Source organism: Glycine soja, chromosome 18 (assembly GCF_004193775.1).
Source record: "Glycine soja cultivar W05 chromosome 18, ASM419377v2, whole genome shotgun sequence".
NCBI lineage: Eukaryota > Viridiplantae > Streptophyta > Magnoliopsida > Fabales > Fabaceae > Glycine > Glycine soja.
The window spans coordinates 52,124,386-52,147,341 of record NC_041019.1 but is presented as its reverse complement, the minus strand read 5'-3'; the positions used below and the strand labels follow the sequence as shown (position 1 = coordinate 52,147,341).

The following is a 22,956-nucleotide window of genomic DNA, read 5'->3' as shown; positions in this document are numbered from 1 at the left end:
TATAACCAAACATTATTGAAACCGAGACTTTTGTCACTTAACCAAAAATGAACTCTTTTCATTGAATTCATTTCGTGCTACAAATTGTTAAGATCATTTTGATTATAATTGTAAATTGTAAGGTGGCTTTTTATGCAATGGTGTTGTCGTCCACCTTAGTACTCCTTCCAATTCTCAAATCATAATCAACATTATGCCTTTTCTTTATTCAATCAACACGATGCTTTATCATATAAATTTGTGATTAATTTTCAAAATAAATAAATAAATAAATAAATTTATGCTTAAAATGTAAACTCGTTAAATCACAACTAATGTCCATACTTCAATATCTCATTTTAACTAATCACACAAAATTTAGACATTGAAAGAAAAAATTAATTTCTGGGTGAGATTTCAATTGTATTTAATGCCATTATAACAAAAAGACTAATGTGACACAAAACTAGAAGTTAGAAGATGGCATTGAATAAAAAAGACAAAATCAAACTTAATCTTAAATTTTGTTATATTTGGCCTTTTTTTAGTGTACCAATTACTTTAAAGTTTTACTGAGAAGAAATCACTTTAAAGTTAAAACTTAAAATATTTTTTAAAAAAATAAAGTTTATATTATTTGACAAATATTAAAAGCTTTTTTTAAAGAAGAACTTAAAATATTTTTTTAAATTAAACACTTCATTTCTTTATTTCATGTCGATTAATTCATGATAAGAGGAAAAGTTAAGATATGCAATTTATTTTTAAAATTTATTTCATTTAATTTTTTAAGCTATTATTTATCTATATTATTTTTTGACTGACCTCTTTATTATTTTATAAAAAAATAATAAGCTTCTTAATTAAAGAGAAGAAAAAGTAAAAAAAAAAAAAAAACGAAAACCTGTGGTATTTAAAAAGGGTTCGGTTCGTGGACACGTGTTTCACTTCCCACGAAGAAGGAATAAGGGACTGTTTGGATGGCACCAAAATACACACAACATTTTCAGTGAAACTGAAAAGGGGAAGAAGAGAGTGAAATGGGGGAGCTTTACGCGTTGGACTTCGATGGAGTCATATGTGATAGCTGCGGAGAAAGCTCTCTCTCTGCTCTCAAGGTTGGTTCCTCTCTTCATTCCACCCAAAACTTTTTTTTATTTTATTTTAAATCTTTTAAATTTTCATTTTTTAATTTTTTTTCTTCTTTCAATTGTTTTTTCCTCTGTGAATTCATAAGGGTGCTAAATTAAGCTTATGATTTACTGTGTTTGGCAATTTGCAGGCTGCCAAAGTGAGATGGCCTGGTTTGTTTGATGGGGTGGATTCAACCACAGAAAATTGGATTATTGACCAGATGCACACAGTAAAATAAAATATATTTGACTTGACTTAGCTTTTGCTTTTATGAATTTCATGCAACTATACTTTGGTTTTGCTATGTTGGTGGTTTTATAATTTGATTAACTAGTGGAATCATGACAGAAAGGGGGGCAAGAAATAGGCTTGAATTTGCATGTAGTTTGACTTTATAGTTTAGTTAATGTATTTTTGGGGGCATTTGGTTTGAATTAAGCGTCAAATATCTGTCAAGTTTTGATTAAGTAATAAGGCAATTTGGAGCCATGGAAATATACAATGTGCTTTGGTGATTGAATGTAGATGTGAAGTAGAATTTTTTCTTTCCTTGTACTTTGGAGTCTTGTTTGGATAAAACTTGTCAATAAACAGTAAGAAAAGAAAATAAGAAGGTAAAATAAATTAAGCTTCTTCATAAGTTTAAAATAATTTAAACAGAAGTTAAAATCAGTTTTTGGAGAAGCTAATTGAGATAACTTCTATAAATTTGCTTATGTATTAGCTAATTTTAACTTATAGAATAAACTTAATTCATTTTACCTTCTTATTTTTCTTCTCTTATTGGTACTTATTGTGAAATTCATCTAAACAAGACCTAGAAAGAGAACGAGAGGGAGTAACTTCTTGCATACTTCTTTTTATTGGCTATTGTTTCTTACACTCTGGTCTTGAGAGCAATAGATTATATCTGCTTGATTGCTTCAATTATAGATTTCCATTGTAGATCTTTAAACTATTTGGTGCCATGTAATTTTTGCAAGTGTTTTAAATGTAAAAACTATTGTCATATGGAACCATGTTGGACTAGTTTTCGTTTTAAAGATGAACTTCCATAGTTTTTCGTGTCAGGTGCGACCAGTAGTGGAAACTGGATATGAAAACGTTTTACTTGTGAGATTGTTGCTTGAGAGCAGAACACCAACCATCCGGAAGTCTTCGGTGGGTAAAATGCTTACGGCTCTGATTTTTATTGTTAGTTATCACTTGGTAGCAATCGAAAACCATGTCACTGGAGCTAGGTTTATAGTTTATGATGATGCCAGTGGCCTTGAAGCTGCATCTACTTTCAAATAAGTAAAATGGATATTTGACCTGTTGACTTATGTCATAGTTTTTGTGCCAGGTTGCAGAGGGGCTAACAGTTGAGGGTATATTGGAGAACTGGTCAAAGTTGAAGCCTATTATCATGGAAGAATGGGATGAGAAGAGGGATGATCTGATAGATCTTTTTGGAAAGGTCAGAGATGAATGGTTGGAGCAGGATTTTGCTACTTGGATTGGTGCAAACAGGTAGTCCAATCAAACTTCGTGACGGGACTAACTTTATATACTTTCAAACATACTCTTTACTGTTAGCTAAAATTTATTGAGACTCAAAAATGATGTAGTTCTCTCTCCCTGTTTAATGAGTTTTACTGACACTTCTGGTTATTTCCAATAAAATTTGCCAATAGTAAAGAATGTATTGAATAAAGTTAGCTTGTCATTTGAGTAACTGGCACTCCACTTTATATAAATAATAAATTGCCAGTGTAATATTGAACATATGTTACTATACTATCCCAAGCCACTTGACTGACTTGAAAATGGAGGTCCTATATTAAAGGTTGGGGAAGTAGGACATGTCACATGTGCCATTTTTTTATCAACTCATTTTTCTTTCTGTTCAAGAAAATCCCTTTACAGATAATATTCCAGAAGGAATCACTTTTATGTAAGCTTTGAATTTTGAATTCTGGTTATGCTTCTGACTAGACAATGTTATTACATTAAGCATTTTGGGGTCTTGCTGTATTCCTGTTGACTGAATATTGACATCTTATAAATCATTTTATGAAGTAATATTTTTCTATTATTAATTGGCAATGGTTTGTCTTTAGATTATATCCTGGTGTTTCTGATGCATTAAAATTTGCAAGCTCGAGAGTGTACATTGTCACCACAAAACAGGTAACCTTTTTCTCTTTGCCCTAGATTGTTTTACTTTCATTATTAAGCAAAATAATAGGGGACAAAGATAATGGGCCATTTTCTCATCTCCATGAAAAAAACGTTTTACCAATTTCTCATCCCTTTTTGTCTTTTTTTGTTTTCTACAATTTTAGAACCCAACCCCCTTATTTCTGTTATTTCAGAGCCGCTTTGCTGATGCTTTACTCCGAGAGCTTGCCGGAGTGACCATACCACCTGAAAGAATATATGGCCTTGGAACTGGGTTAGTATTTGATATATTTTACCAAAATAATGCTGTGGAATATTTATGTTACGTCTGTTTTCTTTTTCTTGCTTTATTTTGATAAAAATATTATTTTTCCTGGACTATCTTTAACTTTACTTACAGTCCTAAGGTAGAAGTTCTGAAGCAGCTACAGAAAAAGCCAGAGCACCAAGGACTGACACTGCAGTAAGATACTGTTTAGCTGTAAATAATGGAATTCTGGTTATAGCTCTTAAAATTAATAAAATTCTGCTCTTGCTTGTTAAGATGGTTCACAATAAATTAACTCCAGTTAATCTTAACCAGCTTTGTTGAGGATCGGCTAGCTACCTTAAAAAATGTCATCAAAGAGCCTGAGTTAGACCAATGGAATTTGTATCTTGGTAGTTCTCTGTACCTGTTTATGATTTCTGCACCGTCCCTCATTTTGTCCTAGTTCCCACGTTGTCATTATTGTGTCTGTTTCCCTAATGTTTAGTATAATTGATAAGGTTGATTGTTTGGATCAGGTAATTGGGGTTACAACACCCAGAAAGAAAGAGAGGAAGCTGCTGCTATCCCCAGAATTCATGTTCTTGAGCTCTCCAACTTCAGCAAGAAGTTGAAATAGGGGTCTTCATTGGATTGTCAACTGTCAATCGTTGAACCAAATATTTTTCTTCCAACTCATTTATAAGCAATAACAAGTTTCTAGTGAACACAATCTTTCTACTCAGAAATTCTCTCCTTTTCGTCTTGTGAAACTGCAATAATTGGGTCGAGAGCTTTGTTGTCTTTACTAGACCTGCCCAACTTGAACTTGAATAAGATGGTTCAAACCCATAAGTTACAGTAATTTGTACTCTCTTAGAGGAAATGAAAATTGGTGAAATTCTTGGGACGTGTCTGACAAATTCCTTACCAATGTTCATAGTCACAAGGTTCCTTTAGGTATAAGTACATCTGCAAAATCAACTATTTGTAGAACCAAGTAGTATATTCTTCCTCTCATTCTCTCATAAGCTGAAAATTTTGAAAACTAAATACTACTTTTGTTTCCTTTTATCTGTCTACTTAGAGTATAAAAATGATTACTATTTAATTTCCATTTAGAAGTCCAAGATGGCCTTAATTATGATTTTATCAATCCCCAAGTCACCTAGCAAATCTCAAGCAATAATGAATTATTATTGAGGAGCGATAAGAGTCAAATAAACTGTCAGGGTTTTTCTAACATATAGATAGTAGTCCATAGTTTGGTCTTTAAAATGCAGGTATGTTAAAACTCGGTAAAAAGGGCAATTACTTCTTGCACTCCCCAAATTGCTTTCTGCACTTGTCACATTGTTTCCGCAATGGAAAGTGCATGAAGCAATTCCTGAAGTGCAGTAAAAGAAAAAACACCCGGTTGAAAGAGTTTTGTCGTCCTTAATTATTGTTCAGCTCAAGCCCAAATAGGATGAATCAACCTAAAACAATAAAGGGTATAATAGGAAGTCTACAAATAGTTTTATAGTATGTTATTAAGGAAATAAGGATGCTAATTGTACTTTTTTAATTTATGTGTTACTAATTTAAGTGTGACAGATAAAAAGGATAAAAAGGAACGGCTGTAGTATTACTTAATGCAATAATACGTGGATAAATTATGGAAATATTTGTAGCATTTTACGTTACATATTCCATCCAGAAGTGGGGCTTTTCTCTTATCCGATGGACTAGTCTTAACCACAAATGTGTCCTTGTAGTGTGCTAATATGCTTTTGTGCAGATTACGAAATGATTGTTGTTTTGTATATAGCAACAGCTTGAGCATCACTGATTTTAAAAAAATCCGTAAGTGTTCCATATGTTCATCTGAAACTTATTCAAATGCCAACAAAATCATCCTTTAACTTAAGGTTTCTTTTTTCTTTTAAGTAATTAAAATATCCAATGAATATTTCCCCGTTATTTAAAATAAACTTTTAATTAACATGCAAACGACCAAATGTAATTTTAACACCTAGTTGACTCACATCTAGTTTAGAAACCAATGCAAACCACTTCATCATAGCACTTTTCAGTGGCGTCCAATAACCACACATGGATACTTATTAGGTAAGTTCTCTCTTGCTCATATCAAATGACTTTAAAAGCAAACATTTTAAGCAACACACTAAAGTTTGACAAAAAAAAAGCTATGAAAAATTAAAACAATTTTGCACTGCTAATGTATGAAAATTAAATACTTAAAAGCTTTTACTAAACCATATTTCAAACTAGGTACAGATGGACTGCTTGGTTCATATGCAAAACATCTGGACCACTTATAAAAAATCATCTATATCTGTTTAAACTTAAAGATAGTTACATTATATTAACATTATTCATAGACAAATAAATAAAAAAGTAAAAAAGTGTTAGACAGGCACGTGTCTTGATTTCAATGATAGTTAGCATCATAGAATTCAATCCTGTTTGGATGGCGGGTAATTGCATACCATGCAATATATAATATCTGCAGATAAGTTTGGCAATGCTGAAAGGAAAGACAGGGAGATGGGTCATCTCTATGCTTTGGACTTTGATGGAGTTATCTGTGATAGCTGTGGTGAGACAGCTATCTCTGCTCTTAAGGTTTATGCTCTCTCCCTCTCTCTCCTTCATTTGGTTACCATGGAAAAAAACAGCTGAAAACAATTGAATGTTTTTTATGATCACTTACATTCTACTCATGGTTTTGGTTTCGAAACTAAGCCGCGATTACTTTGTTTGGTAATTTGTAGGCTGCCAAATTGAGATGGCCTCCCTTGTTTGATGGTGTGGATTCAACCATAGAAGATTGGATTGTTGACCAGATGATTACAGTAAATAATTTATGGCTGGTTTTATTGTGTTGTTATTAATTATTCTATTCTTTAAATTTTTAGAATGTTTGGATAAACAATGTAATCAAGTACTTAATCGTAATCTCTTATAAAATGATAGTTTTTTCATAAGTTTGGTTGTAAAGTTTACTGAAGTAGGTTAAAAAGAACTTGTAAAAAGTTCACGAGCCAGTTTTATAAGTTCAAACATTTTAACTATATATGGTTTTTGGTATGGAGGACTAGTATAAAAAAGGAAACAAGAAACAAAGTTGAATTTACTTGTGGGAAACTGTTAAAATTCATGCTAATTTATGGTTTAATTTCTCTTATGAGGAATTTAGCTGAGATAGATGTTCAATGAAGTATTAACCATTTGTTAACTCCTACTTGTAAAAAAGACTAATGATGCTAATTCTAAACGTGAAAATGAAAATTCCAACCAAGAGACCATAAATGGAAATAACTTATGGACTGGTTGTAGATGTGAAGTGGGAATGTGGGATTTCGTTCCTTTTCATTATAAAGAAAAAGATTGCGGGGTATTTCGTTCCTTGGTGGTTGCATTTTCAACCAGTTCCTCTTTGCTATTATTCTGGCTTATATCCATTTTCAGTTTCTGTAGGCGGTGAATCATTTTCATTGATTAACATTTGCGTGACTATACTACCATCTTATGATTTTTAGTTTTGTGTCAATTACTTGTCTTTAGGATACTGAAGACATAGTTAAAATGTACAATTAAATATTAGGTTTATAGTTTGATTACACATGAGAGGTTAGAAATGAACTCATTTTTTTTCATGTCAGGTACGGCCAGTGGTGGAAACTGGATATGAAACTCTTTTACTTGTGAGGTTGTTGCTTGAGACTAGAGTTCCATCCATCAGGAAGTCTTCGGTGGGTATAAAAGCCTATTGTTTTCTTTTTATGTTATCATTTCATTTTGGTGCAACCCTTTGGCTTTGATTTCTTAGTTTAAGTTTTATAAACCAAGAGTTTTTACATTGTCATCGAATAAAAAAATCATGGTAAGTCTGACTTTTCAAAAGTTTTTGTAAAGAACTATTGATTTTTATCATGTATTAACAAGTGGAAGTCATATCATCAGATTCTAAGGAACTTTTTCATCATCGATGATGATGCCATTTGACTGATGTCATAGTTCTTCTGAAAGGTTTCGGAGGGGCTCAAAGTTGAGGATATACTGGAGAACTGGTTCAAATTGAAGCCTATCATTATGGAAGAATGGAATGAGAATAGAGAAGAACTAATAGACCTTTTTGGGAAGGTCAGAGATGACTGGTTGGAGAGGGATTTCACAGGTTGGATTGGAGCAAACAGGTAGTCCACTCAAATGTCATGAAATAGGATCACTTTTTCTTTTTAATACTTATACCTGATGAGATGAATTATGAAAAACTTAAAGCAATAACTGAGTTAGTGATAGCATTGAGCATAGATTTCCAAATTAGAAATGTTGCTGCAAGGGCAAGATATGCTGAGCTCTTGCTTACATTAAAAGTAGATATTGTTGCTATATAAACACTTGAGTTCCTGCTGCTGTTTAGCACCTGCTGATTGAATAAGGTCGCTAATTTGTGAATGCTTTACCTGTAGACTCTATCCTGGTACTGCTGATGCTTTAAGATTTGCAAGCTCAAAAGTGTACATTGTCACCACAAAACAGGTCTGACCTTTACTAAGGAAAATGAATGGGAGGGAAGAAAAATAAGGGCTTGTTTGATTTGAGAAATGTTTTCTGTTTTCATTTCTTGTTTTTATAGAGAATTACAAAAATGTCACTTTATTTTCACTTAGTTTTCTAATTTCAAAAAATTGTACAGGAAACAATGAAAACAACATTTCTCAAACCAAAAAGACCCTAAGCCATTGCTCTGAATCTCCTGATTCATTAAAGGCATAGTTTACCATTTCATATCGCCATGCCTTTATCCCTTTGCATTCTCTACTCACTTTTCCTATCCCTCCTCTGGTTTCAGAGCCGCTTTGCTGATGCTTTACTAAGAGAGCTTGCTGGAGTGACTATAGCACCAGAAAGATTATATGGTCTAGGAACAGGGTTAGTATTACTCTATATATTTGGTTCAATTGATATTCTGTGGTGCATTATGTTCATACTTCATTATGTTTTTTCTTTTTGAAAGGTGTTTCTTTTCTTTTCATTGACAAATTTGTTTTTACCAAACTAATATTTTCTCAACAGTCCCAAGGTGGAAGTGCTAAAGAAGCTTCAGAAAATGCCAGAACACCAGGGGCTGACACTACAGTTAAGATATTGTGCTTTCAGAGGTTATTTTATTTGATATATCCTTTGTTAAGGTGGTTTATGAGAAATTAACTGAAGTTAGTTTACAACCAGCTTTGTGGAAGACAGGCTTGCAACCCTTAAGAATGTCATCAAAGAGCCAGAGCTAGATAACTGGAATTTATATCTAGGTAGAATTGTAATCTCTTTAAGTCTCTATGTTTTGCATTTGTATTTTTTTAGTTATTTGCTAAGCTTGATTGTTTGGATTAGTGAATTGGGGGTTCAACACTCAGAAAGAGAGAGAAGAAGCACAAGCCAACCCTAGGATTCAAGTTATTGAGCTCTCTGACTTCAGTAGCAAGCTGAAGTAGTAGTATGTCCTCATTAAATTGTCAATCAGTGAATACACCTTGTCTTCTATCTCATTCATTTATGAACAACGGCAAATTTCTTAAGACTTTCTATTATTACACTTGCAGCAATCACAAGGTTTTTTTTAGTCGTTTACTTTCTTGTTAAACTGCATTTACATCTGTCCTACAAGAGAGTTGGAAGTAAAGATTATAGAAATTATTGGTAATGTCTGACCTTTATTGCAAGTGGATAGACTCTTTTTAAGACTTGGGACCAGTGACTTTGATGTCACAAGGCAACAACCTAACCATTGTGCCAAGGCTTTCTTTTATCCAAAATTTCTCCCATCAAGAAGTGGTATGGTCTTGCTAAATGCAGCAAAGTGATTACTACTTCCATAGCATTTAGAAGCAATTCATAACTTTAATTAAAAGAGAAGGAAGAAGGGGCATAATTGCTTTATGTCAACTTTTAGAGAATTATTAATATGTTTGGGGTTGCCTTGAAAACACATAACGTGCATGAAAAATGGGGAAAATTGAAAAATTATATGAAGTTGCTTCGCTGTTAACATGGAAATGTGACATGATTTTCCTAAAACTGACGCAAAACCAAAAATAGTCTATGTCTATACCGTTTAATTACAACTCTGTTTTAACATTTGGATCAATTTCCTCTGAATCAGCATTATCTGCTTTGCCTTTCTCACTATTGTGCTTCTCAATAACTTCATCAAGAGGTGGATCTCCAGGTCTTCGAAAAAATTGATCCCCCATTTTGATCTCATAAGCCTCTGATTGGTCCAAGACAAATTCCTTCAACTGTTGACATGATATGAATATGAGACCATATCAACAGAAAGCATCATAAACTAAAGGCATACACAATCCATTATTTCTTCTAGGACAGGCCTAAAGCTAGATGCTTTCAATATAACATGGGAGAAACAAAAGGTAAGGTTGGTTCATTGATTGAAATTCAACACAGTTTACTTTAAACTGGACAGGCAGGTTAAGAATATAACAGCAGATTGTGGGTAGTCAAAATTAAAAGGATCAAGCTGATTCTTCTATTTTTCATTCTTTATATTTGAAAAGAAATTAAAACACAAAAGTAAAGGCAGCCATACCTCTTCCAAGTCTTTGATGCTTTCCAAGTTGAACATGATTGTATTCAGATCAACACCCATAAACCTTACTCCAACAGCTCCAGTTCTCAGAACATGTGTCCATTTCATTGCAAATTCAGCTACCATGTCCTAAAATAAATCATGGAAAATGGTCACGTTATTCAATAATCAATATTCACCCAAAAGTTCAAAGTAGAAACCTCTCTACATCATAAAACAAATTATTGGACATCAAGTACAGATCAAAATCTCAAGATCCACTCAAACTTCTGTTAATCTTTAAATATATTGATCGAGCAGTACGTTAGGGGCCCAATTGACATTTTAACAACATATCATAAAACATACAGGTTTAGTTATTATACATTGTCAAAGTAAGACATTTTTCCATAAATACCCAATAAGATTACTAGATGAGCTATTTTACCACGTCATCCTATTAGTTAATTAATATGATGCAACTATAAGATCTTCACATCACAGAACATAGTTTCTGGATTGTCTGAAACACACAAAGCTCAAACAAAGCAAGGGAAGCAAACCCAATCCACGGTACCAATCCAAAATCCAACGAGCACGAGCACGGAGAAAAACCACAATTTCAATTTAAATTTGTGCTCAAACACAACACAACTACAAAAGCCTCATCCCAAACTTTCAACTAACTAAATGAATTGCAAGATGCCACTGGGTTCGGTTAAAGACCAAATTCTCACGGATATTTGGGATTTCAACAAGTTCTAGATTGACTATTGAGCCTCTAACACATCATCCCTCCTCCTTTACCCAGACTTGAGACTGGCAAATGAGACCATATGCGTAGTTAAATTCGAGATCAAATTAAAAATAATAAACGGGTATGCGCGAATTTACTCACCACAATCCACCAAAACCAATTAACCTTTAACCACATTCATAACAACCAAAAACCACTACATCACTTCAAATTCGAGCTCAACTTTCATTAGTAAACTTCTTTTATTTTTCTCTCTTTATTTTTGTTCTTAAAAAAAAAAAAGAACTGGTATCAGCAAAATCACAACTTCAACTCAGCCCCATTATTCCATAATACTGGATTTGAGCAAAAATCACAACTTCAACTCAGCCCCATTATCCCATAATACTGGGTATGAGCAAAAATCACAACTTCAACTCAACCCCATTATGCCATAACAATGGGTATCAACAAGATCACAAAAGATCACAAATTTAACTAAAAAAAAAAAAAACAATCAACAAATGGAGAGTTGGGCACGGGATAATTGTCTCAACGAAAATGGCAACAATGTCCTCACCGGAGTCCGGCGAGTCCCTGACCGGAGCTTGACGAATCCGATCACGGGTCCGGCGTGGCGCTTCATCATCTCCTGCTGGATCTGCGAGGGATCGAGCTTGGAGATATCGGAGGGAGGGAAAGAGGGTTCGGGTTTCTTGCCCCATTCTCGCCACGCGTCGTCCTCCTCGTCGTCGAACACGTCGTCCAACTCGTCGGGGATGTGGACCTTGCGCTTTCCGGCGAGGGCAAAATGGGAATTTGCAGACGCGAGGAGGAGGAAGAGAAGGAGAGTGGGGACGGGTTGGAAGGTCATGGGGAAGAGAGGATCAAAGGAGGAATGATGCACTTTCTGAGTTGAGTTAGTTTTTTGGAAATGAAATGTGTTTTAGGCTTTGAGTTGGTCATTTTGTTGCTGCCTCTTTGCATGGGCTAACTGGACTGGCATATCATAATTTAGAAATGCTAGTCTCTCTTATCATTAGAAACAAATGAGTATAAATTAAGAGAAATAATTATTAAATGAAAAATAAAATCTACCAAAAATGATAATTTTTTGTAAATTTTAACAAATTATAGAAAAAATCTTTGAGGAAAAATGTTTAAAAAAGTGTCACTGGCATTCCTTTTAGGAAAAAGACGGGTGAGATTATATATACTAATTTAGGAAATGTTTTTTAGTGGGTAATTTTAAGAATAGTTGGAAGATAAAATAGTTTTGATAGAATGTGGAGATCAAAAAGAAATATTTTTTACAGGACCACATTTTATGTCAAAACCAAAACCAGTTAAATTAGATATTTTTATTTATTTAACATTAAATGTTAATTGTTAGTTAAAGTAGAGTGTATGATGAGTAACTTATTTTATTGGTTTGATTACCTTTTGTTGTTGTGTATAGTTGCAACAATTTTCTTTTTGTTGTCCTTATAGTTTAACATTCCATTTAGGTTTCCACCGCTGCAAATTTTTTTGGTCATAGTCATTAAGTATTAATTAATGTTGTTTGAAACTAATGTGCATTGTTCATTTAATCCATATATATCTCAAACAGATTTAGACAATTTTAGACTCAGAAGAGCTAAAGGGTAAAAAAAATTGCAACTGTGATGAATAAAATGGGATACATTAAACTATAAGAACTAAGAGAATTACAATTATAGGGAACAAATGTGATGAAGAGCTAATACTTTCACCTATAGAAACTTTTGGCTACATGGCTGCAAGAATTTGTGGCACGGTACTAGCACAGATTTTTTTTTTTAAAGCATAGATTCATATTATTTCATTAGCAATTAGAGCCACAATACAATCTGGAGGATGATAAAAATGTTGAGAGCTAGCGTAATCTCTATAAGCCTTAGTCAAGTTATGGACCATTAGATTAGCTTGCTTTCTAACCAAACAGACACTCCTTACACTGCATAATAATAATGCCAAATTCAGAAGGGTCTAGAGACCTACGCTTCATACCATTGTACACTCTCTGGCTATCAACTTCAAATATAACAATATCCATATTCATACTTCTCAGCCACCTAATAGCTTCCATTAAATCTAAAGCCTCCCCTTCGTGAACCTAAGGACAGAAGTTCAAAGTCATGAGTTTTTGCATGTAAGAACTTACCATGGTGACCCCTCAAGCAAACTCCAATACCCATAGAGTTACTTTCTTTAAAGAAGGCTGCACCAATATTACACTTCACTTTACCTTCAGACGGAGCCATCCAATGCAAAACTACTGGGTGAATGTTTCTTTTGCTCGAAGAATAATCTGAGTAGCAGGAACATCAAGTTCTTCCCACAACCTCTCATTCCTAGCATGCCAGAGACTCCAGAACACCATGCAACACTCCTTTAGCTTATCCTCCCTTAGAGTTTCGAAAAGTCTGAAAACCAACTCAGCAAAGCCTTCCACCTCATGGAACAGCAGTTCAATAAGATGCCTCATATCCAGTTCTAACCAACATTGCTGAGCCTTTGAACATCCTACCATCACGTGCCAGCAATTTTCCAACCATTCTTCACAACTCAAACACGAACTTGGGCACTCAACACCCTTATTCTGAAGTCTGATCTGGGTAGGTAAGCAATCTCGACAAGCCCTCCAAAGGAAATGCTTTACTTTTGGATGGATCTTCAGTTTCCATAGATGCTTCCAATCACTGCTTTAGCATCCTCACTGTTCAGTAGAGTGTTGATGAGGTTCAGGTTCCAACTTCGATCCTCCTTGTTAATCAAATCCTTGACTAAAAGGTACTATCACAGATAAATCTGACTTTTTCTTGTTTGGTATGATTCTAATAAAAGTTGTGTGTGGAAGGAAGTATTTAATAGACCCTAGAGAAACAGAATTTCTGGAGAAACCTGTTGAAGACAAAATTGATCTGAATATCAAAGGAAAGATTGCACTAGAGTGTTGGCAAGTCTTTATAGATATCATGGTAAGATGCTTGGAGTATGAACCAGATGAGCCACCGACAATGGATGAAGTAGAGGTGGAACTTGAGCATGTTCTGTCATTGCATGAACAAGCAGATATATCTAACACCAACGGTGATTATGGGTCAGTTTGTTGAAATAACCGTTTATTTTAATAAAATAAGTAATTTTTTGTTTTTTTTTTGTCTAAATTGTTTCTCTTAAAAAAAATAGTTTTCTGCTTATTATAAGAAACAAATAAACAAATTTTATCTGTTTCTTAAAAAAGACATTTATATAAAAAATATCTATTTTAAAGTTACTTTTTTTATGTTTAAACAAACTCACATTATACCTTATTGTCCAAAATTATTATTAAGCTATGACTGGAATTTGAATTTTAGCATGCTCTTGCTCATTCATTGCACCAAGAAGCAGATAGCATAAAGACCAATGGTGATTATACCTTATTAACAATAGTACCATAGTAACATAGAAGACATGTTTCCTACGTAATTTGGTGAGCTCAAATCAAGGGTTTTACCCCTTTAGCCTTTTGTGTCAAACAAATCAGTCACTGTATACTTTTTGCAGTAATTAAGTTTAATAGAGATATCTCGTTTTTGTAGCGAATTAACAATCCATGTTCTTAGCATTTTGATTGTATCTTAAGCTGTCATTGTAATTATCTTGAACCAGTATAAATTCGGATTTAGTGAAAATTAAACCCCTTTTATTCAAATTAAAATATTTTATAAATTTAATTAATTTTAAATTAATGATAAATTCAGCTTAAGTTGTCCATGGAAGTGCCTTATCCTTGATCTAAAATAGGTTAAGTTTACCAATATTTTAATTCAAATCAATGGTGTATTTCTCACTCCTCACACTTTTTAAACTAGATTGAAATCCAAGGTATGAATCCCTTCAAGTAACATTACGACATTATAGGTGGGGCAAACGATGAGACAGAGATGGCCTTATGAAGAGTTTTTACTTTTTATGGTTTACTCATTGATAATAACAAGCATTGGAATTTGGCTTAAGTGACTAGAATTCAAAGACCTCGTGCTCAACTTCACGTACTGTTGGACCACACCAAGCGTAACAAAATTCAAGTATCAAGGTACAACATAGGCTCATAGAAGACACCGTCAAGTTAGACTCTGACTACGTTTTTAAACCTATAAAAGACATGTCCAAGTTTCCTAGAATCCTAGACTACAACGAGGGAGCACACTACAATGACATAGTGTTATTCTTTCCTCTTTTCCTAACATTGATTCAGTCTCTTAGAGCCATTGTTGTTGGCAGCATATTTTTGTTTTAAGATTGAATAGTATAGTATAAAGAACAAACAGTAGCAACCTGAATCCCATGCTCAACTTGTTTTGTTTTCATAGTTCTGCTTGTCTTTCAACATTATAGCAAACAAACCTCTTGTGTTCTTTGTCACTTTTCTTTTCCTAAGTTCAATCTAGCCTTGATGGATTTCATAGGTCCAGTGTTGGACCTCATAATTCGCATGTGGGACTCTTTGCCTGCATCCTCGAGTTTGAAGAGAACCTTTCTTGTTTGAGAGACATAACATCTGACCTGCAAGGCGTTTGGGTTGATGTGAGTGTGGGGTTGAAGTGGCTGAGGCACATCACCCTGGGCGTCTGAATGAAGTGAATGATTGGTTGGATAAAGTTGAAGCCATGCAAACTGCAAAGGGAAGTCCAAGCTATTCAGCAAAAAGTTTCTCAAGTTCAAGAAACACATAGATGTTTGGGAAGTTTCTGTCCCGGGAATTTTCCAACTAGCTGCTGGATGGGAAGGGTTATAGCTATAAAAAATTGGTGAGATTCATGAACTAATTGATAAAGGGCATTTTGATGTAGTGGCTCAGGAAGTGCCACATGCTTTGGTAGATGAAATACCTCTAGAGGCCACAGTAGGTCTAGAATCAACCTTTGATGAACTTAGTGGATGTTTTGATGACAATCATGTTGGAGTTATTGGCTTGTATGGGATAGGGGGTGTAGGAAAGACAACCCAGCTCAAAAAGTTCAATAATGAGTTCCTTCCCACAAAATTCTATGATGTTAGCATTTGGGCTGTGGTGTCTAGAAAAGCACGTAATCAAGGATGTCTACGAAGGTCTTTTAGCTGAATTTGGTGATGATGTCTACGAAGCACGTAATCAAGGAGAAGAAATCATAGCAAGCTTGAAGCTTACTTGTTTGTTGGAGGACAGAGAGAGAGAAAACAGGATTAAGATGCATGATATGATCAGAGACATGGCTTTGTGGCTAGCATGTGATCATGGATCCAACACCAGGTTTTTGGTGAAAGATGATGCATGCAGCAGTTCAGTTGAAGCATATAATCCTGCATAGTGGAAAGAAGTATAGATAGTATCACTCTGGGGACCTAGCATTCAAATCCTCTCAGGAAAATCAGATTGCTCAAATCTCTCGACTATGATTGTCAGAAATTCTGAGCTAACAGACCTTTCTGATGAGATCTTTCTGACTGCAAACACTCTTGGAGTGTTAGACTTGTCAGGGAATAAAAGAGTAAAAGAATTACATGCGATTATTGGGGAGTTAGTTAGCTTGCAGCATTTGGATCTATCAGGTACTGGTATACAAGAATTGCCAAGGGAGCTCCAGAACTTGAAAAAGTTGAGGTGCCTGCTACTAAATTGAATTGCCAAGGCATGCTCAACTTGAATTGGCTAACGCATGCTCCAAGCCTTCAGCTCCTTAGAATATAATTGTCCCTCATTGGAAGAAGTCATAGGTGAAGAATTTGGACATGCAGAAAATGTTTTTTCCAAAACCCTAAGGCAATCGAATTACCTATCGTTGTTGTGCCATTCCAATTTCAATTTCAACCCATTAACGAATAGAATAACCCGTGAACGCTTTTCTGTGACGCGTGCACTGCTGTGTTCCCAGACACGCTAAAACAGCACCACGAGAGAGAAAAGCACAATAGATTTGAGCCAATACCCAACAGAGCTCGTTAGAAACTTCTCAATCATTGCTTACGTTGATCATGGCAAGTTCACACTCGCTGATCGGCTTCTAGAACTCACTGGAACCATTAAGAAAGGCCATGGCCAACCCCAGTATCTTGATAAACTGCAGGTGCTCTTTCTTGCTGGAAATTTTCAATTTTTTCATCTGGGGTGCTTTTTTGCAATGTTAGGCGAAGTGGGTATTGTCCAAAAAAAATTGAGAAATTGTTTGGTTAGCTATATGAGGTTGAAATAGACAGAATACCCTTTTGGACAGGGGCGTGGAGCTTTAAAGTGTAACTAAATCCTGACCGAAGAATAGTTTCATAACTCATCCAAGTTACCGAAGCATGTGGAGATACCTTGGGTACCATTGAGGAACCTGAGACCCTAATTATGGTTGATACTAAATCAACAAAAAAGACAGTGGATTGGTTGAAGAGATGGAAAAGGAAATAATTTATGCACTGAAAATGTAAAATGTCAATCAATCACTATGTAAAATGTCATTAAATCACACCACTATGATTAACTACCTTAGAGTCATGTACTAATTGATTGAAAGTGTAAAACTGTTAAAGTTACATTGATGATGCATGGTGATTAAACTAAAAAAAAAAGTACTAATTTAATTTGAATACACTAGTAGTGTAAAAAAAATGTTTTTTACACCCTCATTAAATAGTTGATTTCTGAGTTTGGTAAAATTGTTGATTAATAATACTTTGAAAATTATATATGGTAATTTTTGATTGATTGATATTGTAAATTTTTTTTACACCGACAATTTACGAAAACTAAACTAAAGAAAATTAAAATTTTAGTGGAATGCATTATATTTCTTGTTTTTTTTTTGTCGTATGTTGCTTAGTTAGTGAACTTTATAATGTCTAAGGTGGAGAGAGAAAGAGGAATCACAGTTAAAGCCCAGACAGCAACAATGTTTTATAAGCACAGTGTAAATGGCAATGATTGCAATGATGGAAAGGAAGGAAATGAGTCACCTAAGTTTTTGCTGAATCTTATTGACACTCCTGGACATGTTGATTTTAGTTATGAAGTGTCGAGGTCACTGGCAGCTTGTCAGGGTGTGCTTTTGGTTGTTGATGCTGCTCAGGGAGTCCAAGCACAAACTGTTGCTAACTTTTACCTTGCCTTTGAGTCTAACCTAACAATTGTGCCTGTTATAAAGCCCGAGATTGACCATGCACAAGATTGACCAGCCAACTTCTGATCCTGATTGCGCTAAAGCCCAATTGAAATCATATGGTGTTCTCTGGTCTTTATCCAGCTGATGGATCTGATTTTGAAGCTCTAAATCATGCAATAGAGAGGCTGACATGCAATGATGCCAGTGTCTCTATTACTAAAGAAACTAGCACTGCTCTAGGTCTGGGGTTCAGGTCTGGTATCTATTACTAAAAGAATGAAACGAGAGTTTGGTTCTGTAAAAAATTGAAACATTTAGCTTCATCTGGAATAATTTATGTTTCTAATTATGTTCACTCAGGTGTGGGTTTTTAGGCCTTCTGCACATGGATGTTTTTCATCAACGGCTTGAACAGGTAACTCATTACTGTATGGTAACCAAATGATGACTTTAAACTGATGGTAAAGATATATTTTGGAAAATGTAATGCCTTCAAATTTTTTAACTGTGTATGCTTCATAGGCATCATGAATTCAATTTCTCTTGGAATGGGCAAAATTTATATTGCCTTATGTTTGGAAAATTCATATATTGTTCTAAGAACTAAAGTTTTTTTTCCTGATTCTTCAAGCATGGCATGTGGTGATAAATGTTATGTTTCTGTAAACAGGAGTATGGAGCTCATGTTATATCAACTGTTCCTACTGTGCCTTATGTATTTGAGTTTCATGATGGAAGGTAAATGACAAACTTGTATTTGTCAGGCTAATTCCACTATGTATTACTAATATTCTAGCTGTGCTTTTCAGCAAGTTAGAAGTTCAGAATCCCGCTTCATTACCCTCTAATCCCAAGCATAAAGTGACAGCCTGTTGGGAACCTACAGTGTTAGCTACTATAATCATTCCTAGTGAGTAAGCTCTTGTACTACCCTGAGTATAATTTATTTAACGCTGCAGAGCCTGATGTTCGCTATCTTAATTTATTGGTGATTTAATTTTTAGATATGTGGGACCTGTTATTACCCTTGTCTCTGAGCGTAGGGGTCAGCAATTGGAGTACTCATTCATTGACAGGTAGTTTTTTGAGAGTTTCCATTTGATTACTATATCCACCAATGTGTGTGTGTGTATATATATACGAAGTGAAGTGATTTATTGGGATATTATGCATGATTATCCACAAAAATTGACATAAGTTTTGATAGATTTTTGTGTCTGTCCATCAACTTATCCCTGGTTGAAGCAATAATCCTTTAAGTTTCTCTCCTGCAGTCAACGGGTATTCATGAAGTACTGCCTGCCTTTGAGAGAAATTGTTGTTGACTTTTATAATGAATTGAAGAGTATAACATCAGGCTATGCATCATTTGATTATGAGGACTCAGAGTAAGTACCCTGCCTCCTTTTTCTCACCCAATAACTTTGTGCATGATTATTGTTGTGCAGCCACTCCTATTTGCCTTGGTTCATTGATGATGTACTGTGCTATGTAGAGTTTGGAACAATTATCTGGTACATGTAAATGCATATTTGTGATAAATAATTTGTGATTTATTTTTTATTTATTGGCTGTCATATGCCATCAAATTGTATAAGCAAATAAATTTGTATGTTTGGAGTGGCTTACTTCCTACATTATAATGCATCCAATGGGTGTAATTACAGTTATCAACAAGCTGATATGGTGAAACTGGATATTCTCTTGAACGGACAACCAGTTGATGCAATGGCTACCATAGTTCATAACACGAAAGCATATCGTGTTGGGCGTGAACTGACAGAGAAATTGAAGGGCGTCTTAGACAGGTCTTCTTATTTAAGAAATAATTGTATTTTTTCTTGCTTCTTCTTAAGTTTGAACTCAACCAACAAAATCTTAATTTTTGATCAGGCAAATGTTTGAGGTAAACATACAAGCTGCCATTGGGTCAAAAATCATAGCAAGAGACCTAAGCTTCTGTTTAAAGTATTTGCTGATTTGTCTTTTTGGGATGGTTGTGTACAATCTTTAGCTTCTGATATGAATATAATAATCTTCATTGGTATTTTTAAATATCTTAGTCATTTTAGTTCCAGTAGCTTCCAATAGCCTTTTTGTAGGTGAATTTTAAGGCCCTCTAAGAGAAACAAAGGATGAAAAATTAAGCAATTTGTTCACATGCCCTGATCATTTTGTTGCCAAGCATAAACTCTCCACATTTATTGTAGGATTTCCGCTATGAGGAAAAATGTCCTTGCTAAGTGTTATGGTGGTGATGTTTCTCGAAAAAGGAAGTTATTGGAGAAGCAAAAGGAAGGAAAGAAGAGAATGAAGCGTGTTGGTTCCGTCGATGTACCACAAGAAGCATTTCACGAATTATTGAAGGTTTCTTAGTAGACATGTTTAAAGATATTTGTGTATTACACAATGGTAATGATTTTTTGTTTCCCTTTTTTTCCCAATATTATTAAGGCGCATCTATTGGTAGAAATAGACTAAAATGTTCAACCTTAGATTGATCTGAGGTCAAACTTATAATTCAACTCTAAAACATACCTGTTGCGGTAGTAAAGAAGGAAAAAGGGCAATTAAATAACCTAAATTATAGGTGGAGCTTTTAGTTTAATTCTTGTCCTCTTTTGGGGTTGTGCATTAAATCGAGAAATTATACATCTATGAAAGCCGGTTGTGATTTGTTAGGGCATCTAACTTTAAGGCATAGCTGCTTGTAAATCCAGCTTTGGCTTTGTTGTTGTGGTTTATTATTTTTTTGCTTGAATATTTTTCTTTGCACTAACTTATACATATGTCATCGAGCTTGAAATTCAAGTCAAATGTTGTTGATCGATGTTTTGATTTGATACTGTCCCCTATGCTTGGTAGGTTTATTGCGAAAACCATGCAGGGTGTTCTATGAGGTTCAGTCCCATGATATATTGTTGTGTAGTTACTGAGTTTTTGCCCATTTTCCTGTTTCTTTATGTAGGTTTTTAACCTAGTTAGATTCAAATCCAAGGGATGATTCTCTTTTTGTGACATTATGGCATTCATTATAGGTGGAGGAAACGATGAGACATAGGCAGCTGTATCAAGAGTTTTTATGGTTTACTCATTGATAATAACAAAGCATTAGAATTTGGTTTAAGTTAACGAACAAAATTGTATCACGGTACAAAGTGGGCCAAAAAAAGTACCTAAAAGAGGCTCATAGAAGACATCGTTAAATTAGGCTATGACCACGTTTTTTATCCTTTAAAAGACCTGGCTAAGTTTCTCAGAATCCTAGACTGCAACAAGGGAGCTGACATAGTTCACCATTGCATACTCATGGATTTAAGAAAAAGGTCCCCACATAATGGGAGCCTATGAGATGGAAGGTCCAACTCCCACATGATGGGGGTATATATGAGATGGAGGGTCTCACACATAAGTGAAGATTGTTGGGAATGTCAAGCGAGTAAGAAGTCCTACACTGGATGTGAATGGGTAGGTTAAGCAAGATATAAGTAGTAAGCATACACATTTTAAGGTTGAGTTGGATCTAATGTCGAGTCCACTTTTGTGTATGCATAAATCCATACACAAGACTTGAATAATAGTTCAATGATTTTCCTTTTTCCTTTTCTTTGTTTTTTTGCTAGAGATTTCATTGGTAGCTAATATAGTTGCAGCACTCAAAACCTGGTTAATGTGCCTGAAAACAAAGGCAACCTATTGAGGTAAGAACAGTTGGATAAAGGCTTAATCAATCATAACGGGTTTCATCAGCCTTATTATTTAGCTCATACATACCATGCAATGAAATATGCAATTATCTGCTCATTTTCCTACATATCTATACAAATTTCTTACAATTATAATTCTTCGTAGCAAAATTCTCTATGTTAATAATGATGTGAAAATTATTGCTTTTTTGAATCTCAGATTATTCATCGAAGTTTTGGAAACGACGCCTGCCATATGTTCTATTCAAAGAATCAAAGTGCTTCAGAATGAGGTTGAGAAAATTAAAGCCAGTGCTGATTGATTAATGATTGCCATGGACTCCTATACGCCTTGAATGCTTTGTTGAGGTCTTGGGTGGATCAACACACCTGCTACAGTCCTCCTGTTGCAGCATATATTAATCAAATAACCCTTACAATCATTTTGTAGCAGTAATTTTCAACTGTAAGCTGTAGCCATGTTCTTGATGCAGTACAATAATCTTGTCTTTTTAATGTTTTTTTTTTTTTTTTTTAATTTGAGAAGGTATATAGTTTGAAGGGAAATTATCCTCTCCCGTAACATTATCACTGGATGAGAGATCTTAGCCCTTCACCAAATTTTATTAATATAATACATTTGCATTATAAAATTAAGGTTTAAAAGAATTAATAATGATATTTAACACTTGAGAGGATCTCTTCCTATAATTTGAATAATGAAATGCACTTGATAAGATTCTCCATGACATAAATTAAGATAATTGGATATTTAAAAGAAAACGTGTTTCTTTACTTAACAACAACAGACAGTTTGTAGCCCCTCGGTTCCAAAATAATAGTTTTACACAGATTAAGAAAAGTAATAAATATAAAAAAGGAATGATAATTTTACAAAAATAATCTGAAATCATCATTAATTTCTTTATAGTTTTTATTGTTTATAATTAATATTATAAGGAATATAAATAAATAAAATATAATTAATATTACATTAAAAATTTAAAATGATAATTATTATAGATAAAAAAAAGTTTTACACGACAATTATAATAAGATAGAAGAAATAATCAATAATAATCCAACCTTTTGGACTCGGGCTTGGCTTCTTAGCAGCCCATGATGCTGGAATACACACTAGCTTAATTAATGATCAATGTGAATCCCGTAATATTAAGCACGTGAAAAATTAATGGCTAGTCTTTTGAATGATTGACTGATACTATTTCTATTTCCTTTGGAAATAGATTAATTACAATAGTAATAGTTAATAAAGATAACTA

General features: G+C 34.3%; 3 protein-coding genes and 1 pseudogene across 3 annotated transcripts; 3 read left to right on the top strand and 1 right to left on the bottom strand.

The window, feature by feature from the left end:
* The first annotated feature begins 923 nt into the window (after positions 1 to 923).
* LOC114396213 lies at positions 924 to 4,576 on the top strand. Its single transcript, XM_028358120.1, has 9 exons — positions 924 to 1,097; positions 1,262 to 1,342; positions 2,185 to 2,274; positions 2,459 to 2,625; positions 3,216 to 3,285; positions 3,471 to 3,550; positions 3,677 to 3,739; positions 3,860 to 3,936; positions 4,063 to 4,576. The coding sequence occupies exons 1-9, from the start codon at positions 1,020 to 1,022 to the stop codon at positions 4,161 to 4,163; spliced, it is 807 nt and encodes a 268-aa protein (XP_028213921.1). The 5' UTR covers positions 924 to 1,019; the 3' UTR covers positions 4,164 to 4,576.
* A 1,425-nt stretch (positions 4,577 to 6,001) lies between these two features.
* On the top strand, positions 6,002 to 9,160 carry LOC114396212. Its single transcript, XM_028358119.1, has 9 exons — positions 6,002 to 6,151; positions 6,301 to 6,381; positions 7,192 to 7,281; positions 7,559 to 7,725; positions 8,002 to 8,071; positions 8,385 to 8,464; positions 8,609 to 8,671; positions 8,765 to 8,841; positions 8,924 to 9,160. The coding sequence occupies exons 1-9, from the start codon at positions 6,017 to 6,019 to the stop codon at positions 9,022 to 9,024; spliced, it is 864 nt and encodes a 287-aa protein (XP_028213920.1). The 5' UTR covers positions 6,002 to 6,016; the 3' UTR covers positions 9,025 to 9,160.
* Positions 9,161 to 9,461: 301 nt separating this feature from the next.
* LOC114396214 lies at positions 9,462 to 11,847 on the bottom strand. The gene is made up of 3 exons (XM_028358121.1): positions 11,432 to 11,847; positions 10,137 to 10,265; positions 9,462 to 9,828 (listed from the first exon to the last, which is right to left on the bottom strand). Exons 1-3 carry the CDS (start codon positions 11,723 to 11,725, stop codon positions 9,649 to 9,651), a joined length of 603 nt encoding a protein of 200 aa, XP_028213922.1. The 5' UTR covers positions 11,726 to 11,847; the 3' UTR covers positions 9,462 to 9,648.
* Positions 11,848 to 16,295: 4,448 nt separating this feature from the next.
* Positions 16,296 to 22,189, top strand: LOC114397396 (annotated as a pseudogene).
* Positions 22,190 to 22,956: the final 767 nt, after the last annotated feature.

Coding starts and splice junctions, on each gene's coding strand:
- LOC114396213 (XM_028358120.1), top strand. CDS start 1,020: ATGGGGGAGCTTTACGCGTTGGACTTCGATGGAGTCATATGTGATAGC. Junction 1,098..1,261: donor GCTCTCTCTCTGCTCTCAAG/GTTGGTTCCTCT, acceptor GGCAATTTGCAG/GCTGCCAAAGTGAGATGGCC. Junction 3,551..3,676: donor ATATATGGCCTTGGAACTGG/GTTAGTATTTGA, acceptor CTTTACTTACAG/TCCTAAGGTAGAAGTTCTGA.
- LOC114396212 (XM_028358119.1), top strand. CDS start 6,017: ATGCAATATATAATATCTGCAGATAAGTTTGGCAATGCTGAAAGGAAA. Junction 8,672..8,764: donor CACCAGGGGCTGACACTACA/GTTAAGATATTG, acceptor GTTTACAACCAG/CTTTGTGGAAGACAGGCTTG. Junction 8,842..8,923: donor TAACTGGAATTTATATCTAG/GTAGAATTGTAA, acceptor TGTTTGGATTAG/TGAATTGGGGGTTCAACACT.
- LOC114396214 (XM_028358121.1), bottom strand. CDS start 11,725: ATGACCTTCCAACCCGTCCCCACTCTCCTTCTCTTCCTCCTCCTCGCG. Junction 10,266..11,431: donor CAGGGACTCGCCGGACTCCG/GTGAGGACATTG, acceptor GATTTATTTTAG/GACATGGTAGCTGAATTTGC. Junction 9,829..10,136: donor GCATCAAAGACTTGGAAGAG/GTATGGCTGCCT, acceptor TCATGTCAACAG/TTGAAGGAATTTGTCTTGGA.